At 39.2% G+C, this 15,194-nt stretch overlaps 1 protein-coding gene across 6 annotated transcripts in view; it reads left to right on the forward strand.

Moving 5' to 3' along the window:
* LOC307129944 (uncharacterized protein) overlaps positions 1-15,194 on the forward strand; it is a 43,356-nt gene that overhangs the window by 9,555 nt on the left and 18,607 nt on the right. Inside the window, exons 2-3 of one of the 6 annotated variants that reach the window (XM_079822749.1) lie at positions 1,884-2,132; positions 2,380-4,190. In XM_079822749.1, the coding sequence (XP_079678875.1) occupies positions 2,048-2,132; positions 2,380-3,485 (1,191 nt within the window). In that variant the 5' untranslated portion in view covers positions 1,884-2,047 and the 3' untranslated portion in view covers positions 3,486-4,190. Of the gene's footprint in view, positions 1-1,883; positions 2,133-2,379; positions 4,191-9,532; positions 9,753-15,194 lie in introns of those variants that run through there. The other 5 variants (XM_079822750.1, XR_013816966.1, XM_079822751.1 and 2 more) reach the window with 5 other exon arrangements.

Genomic DNA, 15,194 nt, shown 5'->3' on the forward strand with positions numbered 1-15,194 from the left:
GCATCACATTTTTACAATTTCAGTACCGATGTCAGTACTTTTGACAACACTAATTCACATGGATGGCAGGACCCAAGGTTTCCCAGCAGAACATTGCCCAAAGCATCACACTGCCTCCGCTGGCTTGCCTTTTTCACATAGTGCATCCTGGTGCCATGTGTTCCCCAGGTAAGCAATGCACACGCACCCGCCTATCCATGTGATGTAAAAGAAAACGTGATTCATCAGATTTGGCCATCTTCATCCATTGCTTCATGGTCCAGTTCTGATGCTCACGTGCCCACTGTTGGCGCTTTCGGTGGTGGACAGGGGTCAGCATGGGCACCCTGACTGGTCTGCGGCTATGCAGCCCCATACGCAACAAACTGCGATGCACTGTGTATTCTGGCACCTTTCTATCAGAACTAGCATTAACTTCTTGAGCAATTTGAGCTCCAGTAGCTCGTCTTTGATTGGACCACACGGGTCAACCTTCGCTCACCACGTGCATCAATGAGCCGTGGCCGCCCATGACCCTGTCACCGGTTCACCACTGTTCCTTTCTTTGACCACTTTTAATAGATACTGACCACTGCAGACCGGGAACTCCCCACAAGAGCTCCAGTTTTGGAGATTTTTCTCATCTAGCCATCACAATTTGGCCCTTGTCAAACTTGCTCAAATCCTTACGCTTGCAGATTTTTCCTGCTTCTAACTGTGCGTTCACACAAGACGTGACTTGCGCAAATAAATCATGCTATTCGCGTGTAGTTGAACGCTTGAACATTTTGAGTATACTTGCTTCATTCGCGCGTGACATTCACTTAACAACAGATGCAAATTTGCGTCATGGAAGGGGCTTCTGCCAGGCAGCTCCAGTCTTGTCCAATCAACTAATGATGTTATGAATCTGTACGAATTGCAGAGATTAGTTGAGTCTTGGGGTCAGAAAGCCTAAAAAAAATCAATCAAACAACCCCTACATCACCAAGTTGTTTGGGAAGGTTTGAGGAAAAACTCCAGCATATTCAGTTGTCAGACATGACTGGAACTAGTTCACAACAAACTAGTTCTATGGTCAGATGTAACTAAAAAAAGCTTTTTGGCATCAAACCCACCAGATTGGTTTGGTGCAAACAGGGATAAAAAGTACCCTGTGTCCACGGTTAAATATACTGCTGGATCTTTAATGTTATGGGCCTATTTTTTTTTTTGCTGGAAGCCCTGGACATCTTGTTCAGATACATGTTATCATGGATTCTAGCAAATACCAAGAGAAAAAAAATCTAAATCTGACGGCCCCTGCTAGAAATCTTATAATGGGCTATTTTTTGATCTTCCATCAGTACAAATCTCACAAAAACAACACAAAATGAAGCTTCTGCCATGACCGTCCCAGTCCCCTGACCTGAACTCTATGGAAAATTAGTGGGCTGAACTGAAGAGAAGAAGCACCAACATGGAGCTGGGAATCTGAAGGATCTGGAGAGGTTCTGTATGGAGGAATGGTCTCTGATCTCCTGTCAGGTGTAATTAAAACTCATCAGGCATTATAGGAGGAAACTGAGCTGTTATCTTGGCAAAAGGAGGTTGCAAAAAGTATTTAATAAAAGGGGTCCAATGATTATGGCCAATGTGTTTTGGAGAAAAATATTTATATCAATGTGATTCACTCCCTCCTTTCCATTCTTTTACTTTCAATGAAAGGTTTGATTTTTTTTATTTCAACTTTTAAAAAACGTTTCTCGAGAGCTTGCCCCCCTCCCTCTTTCACAGCCTGCGCCTTGTGTTTTTCAAAGCAAAAATGCGTTCTGCGTGAATGGCCCCTTATTCTGTCCAGCAAACATGTTCACATAATTGCAGAGTAAGTACAACAGTTCAGTATATATTTTTTTTCTTCGCAGATCTGGTCCTGTGGGCGTCAGTATCTCACAGTGATCACCCTTCACACCTGCAGTGAAGCCCCTCCCGCAACAATTCACCAATATATACTGGGAATATTCACATCATCCTACAAGAGAAGGACAAACTCCAGATGTAGCAGCTGAAATCTGTGTGACTGTTAAAGATGGAGTTTATTAAAGAAGAGATTGAAGACACGAGTTATCCAGATCCATCCAGAATAAAACATGAAGATACTGAGGAACAAACAGGTTGGTGTCAATTCTTGATTCTTCATTATGGACTGCTTTGGTAGATGTGAATATATCAGTATATGGATGATAAATGATAAAGGAATGCATATAAATTATCATAACCTTGTATAGCAGTTGTCAAACCCATATTGTGGATGACGGAACAAAACTTTGGCACATGAAAGATCTGATACCTGATCTCTGTTGCTTTCTGCTATTAAATCAGGGTTCACTTGAACTAGTTCTAAATTGATGTGCATTTTAGACCAGGTGGAAGTGAAACGGCAAGGACAAGAACTGAATGAAGTGAAGGAGGAACATCATACCTTTACAACTCCAAGAACAAAAGCCAAAAAGCTGCACACCTGCACTCAGTGTGGAAAGAGTTTCACACACAAAGGAACCCTTAACACACACATGAGAATTCACACTGGAGAGAAACCGTATACATGCACTCAGTGTGGAAAGAGTTTCACAAAAAAAGGAAACCTTAACGCGCACATAAGAATTCACACTGGAGAGAAACCGTATACATGCACCCAGTGTGGGAAGAGTTTCACAAAAAAAGAAGTCCTTGACAAACACATGAGAGTTCACACTGGCGAGAAACCGTGTACCTGCACTCAGTGTGGAAAGAGTTTCACACAAAAAGGAAACCTTGACAAACACATGAGAATTCACACTGGAGAGAAACCATGTACATGCACTCAGTGTGGAAAGAGTTTCAGACAAAAAGGAAACCTTAACACACACATGCGAACTCACACTGGAGAGAAACCGTATACATGCACTCAGTGTGGAAAGAGTATAAAGTATTTAACTGAGTTCAAGTATCATCTGCTCCGTCACTCTGGAGAAAAACCATTTAACTGTGATCAGTGTGGTAAAAAGTTTATTTCGTCATCAAATCTAAAACAACACATGAAAGTTCATTCAGATAAGAGGTCTTATTTGTGTTCTTTCTGTGGAAAGATTTTTTTAAGGATGAGCAGTTTCACAATGCACGAGAGAATGCATAATAAACTGAGAGATTATATGTGCTTTGACTGTGGGAAGAGATTTACTAGAGCTGACTGTCTGAGAAAGCACCAAATAATTCATACTGGAAAAAGACCTTACAAGTGCTCATATTGTGACAAGAGTTTTACTCATTCTGGAAACCTGAAAGAACATAAGCGACTTCATACTGGAGAAAGACCTTACAAGTGCTCATTTTGTGGGAAGAGTTTCACTCAGTCTGCTCACCTGAAATCACATGAGCGAGTTCATACTGGAGAGAAGCCGTACCGCTGCACTCAGTGTGAGAAGAGTTTCACCCAATCAAGTAAACTAGTGATTCATATTAAAAAGCATTGTTCTGTGTCTCAGTGAGAAAATGTTTCTTCAGATGGAAAACGTTCAAGTAAATCATGTGAGATTCACATAAAGTAAATGTGTAGTTAACTAATAAACTAGTGTTGCTGTGAAATGTCACACGATTTGTGTTTTATATGTTAGAGAACCATACAATTATTGTATTATTCTTTGATTGAACCCTTAGTGATGTTTTATTAACAAATTTCGGGAGAAGCACATCAAGCTAATCGATTTAATCAACGATAAGAGGTGTGTATAAATACAGCAGATTTAACTTCTTTCGTTGACCATTTTTATTTTAGCATCCCTCCACCACCCCATCTCCTCACTTTGATTTTATCAAACTCTTATTAGACGTCAACACAATCCATAATAAAATGCAGTCTAGTTCTAGACTATCTCTGTCACGGGGGGGATACTCTGGGTTTGGGCCAAAATTCCGAACCCCGAGCCCTCCCCCGGACAGCATGCCAAATACACATAATCTTTACTCTATTTAATTTGATGTAAGTGTGAACTCAAAGAAATACCAAAAATAAAAGAGTCTGGAAACAAATGTAAGAAAATCAACAATCAGTTATTTGTCAAAACACATTCAGAAAGTATTCAGACATTTTTCACTTTTATGTTGCAGCATGATACTTAAATTGTCATTAATCTACACTCGGCACCCCATAATGACAGTCAAATCAGCAATTTAGAAATGTCTGTACATTTATTAAAAATAAAAAAAACTGAAATATCTCATTTACATAAGTATTCAGAACCTTTACTCAGTTCTTAGTTGAAACACCTTTGGCAGCAATTACCTCTTCAAGTCTTTTTGGGTATGATGCAAAAAGCTTTGCACACCTGGATTGGGGGGTCTTCTGCCATTCTTCTTTGCAAATCCTCTCAAGCTTGGTCAGGTTGGATGGGGACCATCTGTGGACAGCCATTTTCAGGTCTCTCCAGAGATGTTCGATAGTCAGCGCTCTGGCTAGGCCACTCTAGGGCATTCACAAAGTTGTCCCTAAGCCTCCTGTGTTGTTTTGGCTGTGTCCTTAGGTTCATTGTCATGTTGGACGGTGAACCTCCGGCCCAGTCTGAGGTCCTGAGCACTGTGGAACATGTTTTCATTGAGGATATCTCTGTACTTCGCTCCATTCAGCTTTCCCCTCAACCCTGACCAGTCTCCCAGTCCCTGCTGCTGAAAAACACCCCACAGCATGATGCTGCCACCGCCATGCATCACTATTGGGACAGTGTTTTGCAGGTGATAAGCGGTGCCTGGTTTCCTCCTAACATAACGTTTAGAATTGAGGCCAAACGGTTCAATCTTGATTTCATCAGACCAGAGAATCTTGTTCCTCAGTCTGAGAGACTTTCAGGTGCTTTTTTTGCAAACTCCAAGCGGGCTTTCACTTCCGTCTAGCCACTCTGCCATAAAGCCCAGATCAGTGGAGGGCTGCAGTGATGGTTGTCCTTCTGGAACTTTGTCCCATCTACACACAGAATCTCTGGAGATCAGTCATAGTGACCATCGGGTTCTTGGTCACCTCTCTTACTAAGGCCCTGATTGCTCAGTCTGGCCAGGAGACCAGCTCTTGGAAGAGTCCTGGGGTGCTTTTAATTTCTAATTCGGGCATCCTCGTTTCCTTTCCTTGCATTTTAACTCCACCCCCCTTAGGATGCGAGGGAAGGCTGCAAGGAAAGAAAATGGGGACGGAGGAACCGAAGGAAAGCTTATTTGTACATTGGAATATTTTTGATCACTCAAGCATCACTTTGCAGCGTCATCAGGTGCGTTCAGAGGAAACAAGTCAGAATTGCGAGATATAAAGAAATTCTGACTTTTTTTCTTGCAATTGTGACTATATCTCGCAATTCTGACTTTATAACTCCTAATTGTGACTTCATATCACGCAATTCTGAGATAAAAGGTCGCAATTACCTTGTTTATTTTTTATTCTGCCGCAGAAACAGGATTCCATAAATACACTATATTGACAAACGTTTTGGGACGCCTGCCTTTACATGCATATGAACTTTAATGCCATCCCATTCTTAATCCGTAGGGTTTAAAATGGAGTTGGCCCACCCTTTGCATCTATAACGGCTTCTTCAGGGAAGGCTTTCCACAAGGTTTAGGAGTGTGTTTATGGGAATTTTTGACCATTCTTCTAGAAGCACATTTGCGACGTCAGGCACTGATGTTGGACGAGAAGGCCTGGCTCACAGTCTCCGCTCTAATTCATCCCAAAGGTGTTCTATCAGGTTGAGATCAGGACTCTTTGCAGGCCTGTCAAGTTCCTCTACACCAAACTCGCTCATCCATGTCTTTATGGACCTTGCTTTGTGTCATATTGGAACAGGAAGGGGCCATCCCCAAACGGTTCCCACAAAGTTGGGAGCATGAAATTGTCCAAAATGTCTTGGTATGCTGACGCATTAAGAGGTCCTTTCACTGAAACTAAGGGGCCAAGCCCAACCCCTGAAAAACAACCCAACACCATAATCCCCCCTCCACTAAACTTTATGCAGTCATGCAAGTACCGTTCTCCCGGTAACTGCCAAACCCAGACTAGTCCATCGGATTGCCAGACTGAGATGCGTGGTTCGTCACTCCAGAGAACATGTCTCCACTGCTTTTGCACTTGATGAGGCTTGGATGAGCTGTTCAGCCATGTAAACCCATTCCATGAAGCTCTCTACGTTCTTGAGCTAATCTGAAGGCCACACAAAGTTTGGAGGTCTGTAGCTATTGACTACTTGAATGTTGGCGACTTCTGCACACTGTCCGCCTCAGCATTAGCTGACCCCGCTCTGTGATTTTACGTGGCCTACCACTTCGTGGCTGAGTTGTTGTTGTTCCAATTGCTTCCACTTTGTTATAATACCACTAACAGTTGACTATGGGATATTTAGTAGTGAGGAAATTTCATCAATGGACTTGGGTTGCCACCTGTGCAATATCACGGTACCATGCTTGAGTTCACTGAGCTCCTGAGAGTGACCCATTCTTTCACAAATGTTTGTAGAAGCGTCTGCATGCCTAGGTGCTTGATTGTATACACCTGTGACTATGGAAGTGATCTGAACACCTGAATTCAATGATTTGGAGGGTTGTCCCAATACTTTTGGCATGTATACTTATAGAGCATGTAAGATGTATGGTTTATTTAAACTTCTTCCATTTGTGAAATGTGGAGGCCACTGTGCTCTTGAAAACCTTCAGTGCAGCAGAATTTTTTTGTAGTCTTCCCCAGATCGGTACCTTGCAACAATCCTCTGTTGCATCAATTCTCTGAGCTCTGCAGGCAGTCATTGCACATCAGAGCGAAAATCAAGCCATGAGGTCAATGTTGTCCGCTGTGAGGCCTTTTATAGAGAGGTGTGTGCGCCTTTTCAAATATTGTCCAATCAATTTAACTTACCACAGGAGGACTCCAATCAAGTTGTAGCAACAATCAAGAGAAATGGGAGGCACCTAAGCTAAATTTCAAGCGTTGTTTCAAAGTGCCTGAATATTTATGTAAATGTGATTTTCCTTTTTTTTTTTTTTTTTTTTTTTTAAATGCCTTTACAGATATTTCAAAATTTCAGTTTTCACTCTGTTATTATGGGGTGCTGTGTGTAGATTAATGAGAATTTTTTTTAAACGATTGTAGTATCAGGCTTGCACAGTATGAAACAATTCCCTCAATTTTTTATTCATAAAAAAAAAAAATATATATATATATATATATATGTTTTTAAATTTAATATGGAGGGGTTTTTTTGTTAGTTTTTGTTAGTCTCCACATTTCTCTGCAACATAAACATGTCTATAATGTGTGATTTTTATGAGCAAAAGTTCCAGTAAGTTACAGATTCAATAAACTGAAATTAAGATAAAGCAAATGTATAAGGAAATAAACTTGTTTTGTGTAATTAAAGCCCAAAGTATTCTTTTTTTTTTACACGTACGCACACAGTCGAATGCACAGCCTTGCAAAGAATAATTTTGACTCATACACGTGTTCGACGCATGTGCAGTTTTGTTCAATCTTTCGCCATGTGTTCCAACCCATGTAAATACTGCAAAAAATTAAATGTGCATGTGCGACTTGCACGTACAAAGTACGGAATTCACGTCACATATACTGACACTCAGGTACGCGTAAAAAGTATACTTTGGCCTTAATTTGTAACTTTCTGACTTGTCATTTATCTCTCACTTTCATTTCAATATAGAGGTTATGTACTGACCTCACTTTCCCACCAGAACACGCCCCCTCAGTCGGACTGAGTGGCAGAAGAGCTGCTTGCTGACCGGAGAAATGCAAGTAAAACAATTATCAGTTTAAACTAAAGGTTGGACTCTATATACGTGTTCCTTGCAACTTGCCAAAGATCCAGTGATCCATGGATATTAACATGCAGCCAGGAATCTTGTTTATTTAAATGTGCCTAATTTCAATGCTGGAGAAATACATAAAGCAAATTTGCCTGTGAACACTTTATATAAATAAACTATAGGTAGGTCTAAATCTGGGCGATCACTTTTATAGATAGATCTCGTCATATCGCCCAGCCTTAAAACTTGTCATTTTTTTGTTTAAAAACATCCAATTATGCAGAATATAAGATGGTAAATATGTAATTGATGAGTTGTCAATAACAATATAATATACAGTGTATTATTTTACCCCAACATTCAACACAACATAACTGTGCATCCATGTTTCGCTGCCTGGAGTTCAGTTGTTTTTGTGAATTGCAGCAATTTTCTTCTTATCTCTCGCATCTCTGTAGCTTTCGGCAGTCTGTTAAAATATGCCTCAGATTTGGTTTTCAGCGTGAATGCTGTGAAAAACACACAAAACATTTAAAACGAGAAAGCTTTGAGATTGTTAGCTTGTTTTAGCCACGTTTTTGCAGTTTCCCCTATTAAATCCATTCATGCAGCAGCTCTTTTGCCACTCAGTCTGGCTGAGTGGGGTCAATGCATACCCTCTGTCAAATCGACAAGAGGCGGAGCCAATGAGAGCCACGCCTCTTTTCTGCTCAGACAGAAAACTTCAAACAGTGTCATGGAAAATGTATTCTCCTCTTTGTAATAAATCACTCGAGTCAGGAGTTTCAATGCCAAGAAAGCAAAGCCGCGATCCTGCAGAACATCAACCTCAGTCAAGATTCTCACTTTATACAGTTTCTTACACCTTGCCCCCCAACTTTTGGTCAACCAATGAGCGTTCAGTAGGTCATTTTTAATTATTGCTGTCAATACTAATTAATCAAACCTTTAAGGATAATCTGTAGAGATTGTTCAGTGAAAATTAAGTAAATGTAAGTGTTTGGTGTAAGAAATGCAGTTTCTAATTGTTTAGTTTAATGCTGCATTATAACTTTACAACTACTCCGTCTGACTCCAATAAAACATCAATATAGTGCACACTGAAAAAAAATATTGAAAATCATCTATCATAAGTCTAGTGAACAGGCGGAGATGACAATGTGAATGATGAGGCACAGGTGTAAAAGGACTATTTATATACACCGATCAGGCATAACATTATGACCAGGTGAAGTGAATAACACTGATTATCTCTTCATCACAGCACCTGTTAGTGGGTGGGATATATTAGGGAATGACGAGGCACAGGTGTAAAAAGAACAACATTTATACAGGCTACACAAATAAATTGGGCAAAAGCAAGCCTTTTACCACAATAATTATTATAGTGAGTTAAATTAGGAATTACACTTCATCAAGACTAATGTAATTTTACCCTGTTGATACAGTACAATACAAAACAAAACATTAATGATATTAAATTGAAGAGGCAGGTTAGGATCTTTTCATTAATACTGGGCTGCCAAAAAGATTTTGAGTCAAAATTGATAGTTTATGCACTAATTAATCAATTATATCTATTTTTACAGGCATCCAAATAATTATTTTTGATGGTTAATCGAATTGAAAAGCTTTCATAAACGCCTCAATCAATCCACTGATCTCGATTTGAATGAAAATCTTTCAGTGAGGAGATGTACACATCCAGTAGGTGGCAGTAATACACTAAAGAGGTTTCTAGTTTGCCATGTAAATCCAAAAGAACAAACAGACAATGCGCAGAAGAGAGACGTCAGTGCGTTTGAAGTCCAGTTCAAGTATTATTTGTTAATATTATTCGACGTAACGACCGTAACGACTGTCTAAGGTTTTTCAATGAAGGACATCTGTGGAGTATTTTCGCTGGATGCTGGATATCTTAAGTCTGTTCCCGATTTACTGAGTTTGACATGAACCAGCTTGAGGTATGTGCTCAGATTTAGTGTTAATGTTTAATAAACTCGAAAGCTTCTACGTTTTTAATGTAAGAATTGATGTTAACATTGATTAAGAATATTAATCAATATTTGGTCCATAACGTTGAGATAGTGAGTGATTTAACCATCTATTACTGTCTCTGGAAGGATTTTGTCTTTCAAACACATTAAAATGTAAAAAATCACATCGTTTTATTTGACATGAAATGCAGGGATTCCCCAACTTTTTTGTCATTTTTTTGTATTTTCTTGAAGATGACCCTGAGATTTTAAGCAACCTTGTTAGGTCAGCAATAAAATTAAGTCAATGATGATAATAATAATAATAATTAAAAATAATTAAGTTCATGGTTTTTATGTCAGTTAATGGTCACATGACATGATGCAGGTAAACAAATAATACATTGCATCTTTTTACTAAGTTTTTTTATTTATTTAAAAAATGTTATGATTTAATTGACTTAGTTGGTGTCGAGTCATAGCTGGGGCGTGGGGGAAAACAATCCTTTCACCCTGATTTGAAAAGCATGGTGTTAACCATAGACCGTAAAAAAAATATGGATGTAGTGTCCATGACGTCACGTCACCCATAGGTTTCTGAAGAGCATTTTTGAAGCCCAAAAGTGGGCAGAGCCGGCCGTTGCAATCTTGGCAGCGCGTCACCGCATGTCACTCCTGGAAAACCGAAAATGCGCAGAGGCAATCCACCTGTCACTCAACCACGGCCTTAATTATGCAGAACTTTAAGGCCTTATATAATTTAAATTATTATTTTTTTATTAAAAAATTCACCGCCTCACAGTTGTCATGAAGGGCAAATTTAGCTGTATAGACCAAAACCACTCTTTGTACCAGGCTGTAAACCTTTTTTATGCTGTAAAGTTCGGCATTTTAACATGGGGGATATATGGTCTACGGAGCCCCCCTAGTCCCACTTTTTCAAAAAAAATTATTATAACTATCTTGTGGCCTCAAGATAGTAACTCGTGGCCTCAAGATAGTAACTCGTGGCCTCAAGATACTATCTCGTGGCCTCAAGATACTATCTCGTGGCCTCAAGATAGTATCTTGTGGCCTCAAGATAGTAACTCGTGGCCTCAAGATAGTAACTCGTGGCCTCAAGATAGTAACTCGTGGCCTCAAGATAGTAACTCGTGGCCTCAAGATAGTAACTCGTGGCCTCAAGATAGTATCTTTTGGCCTCAAGATAGTAACTCGTGGCCTCAAGATAGTAACTCGTGGCCTCAAGATAGTAACTCGTGGCCTCAAGATAGTAACTCGTGGCCTCAAGATAGTATCTCGTGGCCTCAAGATAGTATCTCGTGGCCTCAAGATACTATCTCGTGGCCTCAAGATACTATCTCGTGGCCTCAAGATAGTAACTCGTGGCCTCAAGATAGTAACTCGTGGCCTCAAGATAGTATCTTGTGGCCTCAAGATAGTAACTCGTGGCCTCAAGATAGTATCTCGTGGCCTCAAGATAGTAACTCGTGGCCTCAAGATAGTATCTTGTGGCCTCAAGATAGTAACTCGTGGCCTCAAGATAGTATCTCGTGGCCTCAAGATAGTAACTCGTGGCCTCAAGATAGTATCTTGTGGCCTCAAGATAGTAACTCGTGGCCTCAAGATAGTATCTCGTGGCCTCAAGATAGTAACTTGTGGCCTCAAGATAGTAAAGTGTCTGACACATGGACCCTTTGTTATTAAACTGGACCCTGTAGTGCAATACTTCCCATTCTGTGCAATATTCTCTGTTTTAATATTCAGTGTGCAATATAGTTTGCTGCAGTTCTGCTTCTATTTATTTCCTAGTACTGTTCATCACAATTATGTTAATACAGTAATGTACATCTTGTAGGCTGCTTATCCATAGTTCTTTATAATTCTTCTTCATATTTTATAGCCTATATTTATACTTTTTACATATATATACTTGTTTATTTACTAACTTCTATTAATATTCCGTTAAATATCTTTATGTGCACATCAACTGTGACACAAGAATTGTTCCCCGGGTTATCAATAGTATCAATAAAGATCAATAAAGTATTTTTGATTATGATCTTAAGTTAACCTATATTGGAGTGTGCAGACTGGTTCATTAATTATTGAAGTGTTTCACATTGTGGTAGTTTTGAATGTAAGAAAAGCATGTGTCCGTGTAGCCTACGAAAAAACGCCAGCAGAGGGCGTTCTAGGCTTAGGTCACGCTACCTCCTTTACTAAATCGAAATTATGACTTTAAAAGTCATAATTTCGATTGAGTAAATCATCATTTAGATTTGTGTCATAATTATGACTTTTAAAGTCATAATTTCGATTTAGTAAAGGAGGTAGCGTGATCTAAGCCTAGAACGCCCTCTGCTGGCATTTTTTCGTAGGCTACACGGACACATGCTTTTCTTACATTCAAAACTACCACAATATGAAACACTTCAATAATTAATGAACCAGTCTGCACACTCCAATATAGGTTAACTTAAAATCATAATCAAAAATACTTTATTGATCTTTATTGATACTATTGATAACCCGGGGAACAATTCTTGTGTCACAGTTGATGTGCACATAAAGACATTTAACGGAATATTAATAGAAGTTAGTAAATAAACAAGTGTATATATATGTAAAAAGTATAAATATAGGCTATAAAATATGAAGAAGAATTATAAAGAACTATGGATAAGCAGCCTACAAGATTTACATTACTGTATTAACATAATTGTGATGAACAGTACTAGGAAATAAATAGAAGCAGAACTGCAGAAAACTATATTGCACACTGAATATTAAAACAGAGAATATTGCACAGAATGGGAAGTATTGCACTACAGGGTCCAGTTTAATAACAAAGGGTCCATGTGTCAGACACTTTACTATCTTGAGGCCACAAGTTACTATCTTGAGGCCACGAGATACTATCTTGAGGCCACGAGTTACTATCTTGAGGCCACAAGATAGTATCTTGAGGCCACGAGTTACTATCTTGAGGCCACAAGATAGTATCTTGAGGCCACGAGTTACTATCTTGAGGCCACAAGATACTATCTTGAGGCCACGAGTTACTATCTTGAGGCCACAAGATAGTATCTTGAGGCCACGAGTTACTATCTTGAGGCCACGAGTTACTATCTTGAGGCCACGAGATACTATCTTGAGGCCACGAGATACTATCTTGAGGCCACGAGTTAGTATCTTGAGGCCACGAGTTACTATCTTGAGGCCACGAGTTACTATCTTGAGGCCACGAGATACTATCTTGAGGCCACGAGTTACTATCTTGAGGCCACGAGTTACTATCTTGAGGCCACGAGTTACTATCTTGAGGCCACGAGATACTATCTTGAGGCCACGAGATACTATCTTGAGGCCACGAGTTACTATCTTGAGGCCACAAGTTACTATCTTGAGGCCACGAGATACTATCTTGAGGCCACGAGTTACTATCTTGAGGCCACGAGATACTATCTTGAGGCCACGAGTTACTATCTTGAGGCCACGAGATACTATCTTGAGGCCACGAGTTACTATCTTGAGGCCACGAGTTACTATCTTGAGGCCACGAGTTACTATCTTGAGGCCACGAGATACTATCTTGAGGCCACGAGATAGTATCTTGAGGCCACGAGTTAGTATCTTGAGGCCACGAGTTAGTATCTTGAGGCCACGAGTTACTATCTTGAGGCCACGAGTTACTATCTTGAGGCCACGAGTTACTATCTTGAGGCCACGAGTTACTATCTTGAGGCCACGAGATAGTATCTTGAGGCCACGAGTTAGTATCTTGAGGCCACGAGTTAGTATCTTGAGGCCACGAGTTACTATCTTGAGGCCACGAGTTACTATCTTGAGGCCACAAGATAGTTATAATAATTTTTTTTGAAAAAGTGGGACTAGGGGGGCTCCGTAATGGTCTCTAGTGGCCAGTCGAAGGATTTGCAGTTTAAGTCACTTACGATTCAAGGGAAAGACCTGGGGTCCGTTCTCCGATTTGGCATGATCTTGGATTGTTTGGTTCTTCGATGCTCATCCTGGGCTTGCTGTCATAGCAACAGGCCTTAACCTGTTAAGCTTAAACCTGCTCGCGAGGAGTGTTGGGTAAGTTACTCTAAAAAAGTAATTAATTATATAACACTTCAATAGTGTAATTAGATTACTGTACAAATTACTCTCTCCAAAAAGTATATAATTACTTATTACTAATTACTTTCTAAGAAATCCTATATATTAACCGCGACCAGGGATGGAAATAAATTTTTTGGATTTCAAAATCTACCAGCCACTCAATGTTTTTACCAGCCACTTTCTTGTTTTTAACTGACAATGTGTAACTGGATGTGAAAATTAATACTAATTTTAGTAACTAAATTAATAGCTCTACAATACTTAAGCAGTTTATATAATCTCAAGTCTCAATGAAATGCTGACATTTTCTCTTTCTCTCTTATACACACACAAACCATGAACTGAAAATACATTTCATTAAATGAGTACTAGGGCAGATTAATGGATGTGGCATTTGGATGATTCGTGGTCTTTGGCTTCCAGTTTTAGGTTTTTAGTCCGAACAATGCAACTATTAGTTTTGGCATCTTCTGGAGTGTGTTGACGACATAGCCTACTAAGGTTGCCACCTTCAGTGTGGCGAAATAAGGGACACCCATTCTGACAATATAAAATGTTATATTATTTGACAATTTATTATTTAATGTATTTCTAAAGAACTCTTTAGTAGCCTATTTGGTGCACTTTAAAGGCATAGTTCACCCAAAACTAAAACATTCTGTCATCATTTACTCTCCCTCATGATGTTCCAAACCTGTATGAGTTTCTTTCTTCTGCTGAACACAAAAGAAGATATTTTGAAGAACGTTTGTACCCAGGCTGCTTTGGGGGCACCATTGACTTCCATAGTAGGAATGAATCTTCCAATGTGTTCAACATAAAGAAATGTATACATGTTTGGAACAACTTGAGGGTGAGTAAATGACAGAATGTTCATTTTTGGGTGAACTGTCCCTTTAGTCATTCTGAACCAGTAATCACTTTTTTGACAATTCTGAAATTCAAAAATGTTAATTTTTTATTTTATTTACTTAAATTATGACTATATTATTATGTAATTATTTGTCCCATTTTTATCTAAATATTATTTTAATAAATGTCAAACTTTATATGGCAGGATTATCTATTATGTATGATTAAAATTATACATTAATAATAACATTAATTAGGCTATAATCTATTAATTAACCTGTCTAAAAATATATAATAATTCTGTCTGCCAAGCTCTGAGAATGTATGGAATATTATATAAATATATTATCCATTTAAAAAAACAATAGGCCTATACCTTTAGAAGCAGGGATGTGTGTGTCAGCGCTGCTGCTTTAAGTCAGTCAGTCTGAGACACTGAAGTGCTTCTCTAAA

The sequence above is a fragment of the Gobio gobio genome (assembly GCF_949357685.1).
Source record: "Gobio gobio genome assembly, chromosome: 8".
In the NCBI taxonomy this organism is placed as follows: domain Eukaryota; kingdom Metazoa; phylum Chordata; class Actinopteri; order Cypriniformes; family Gobionidae; genus Gobio; species Gobio gobio.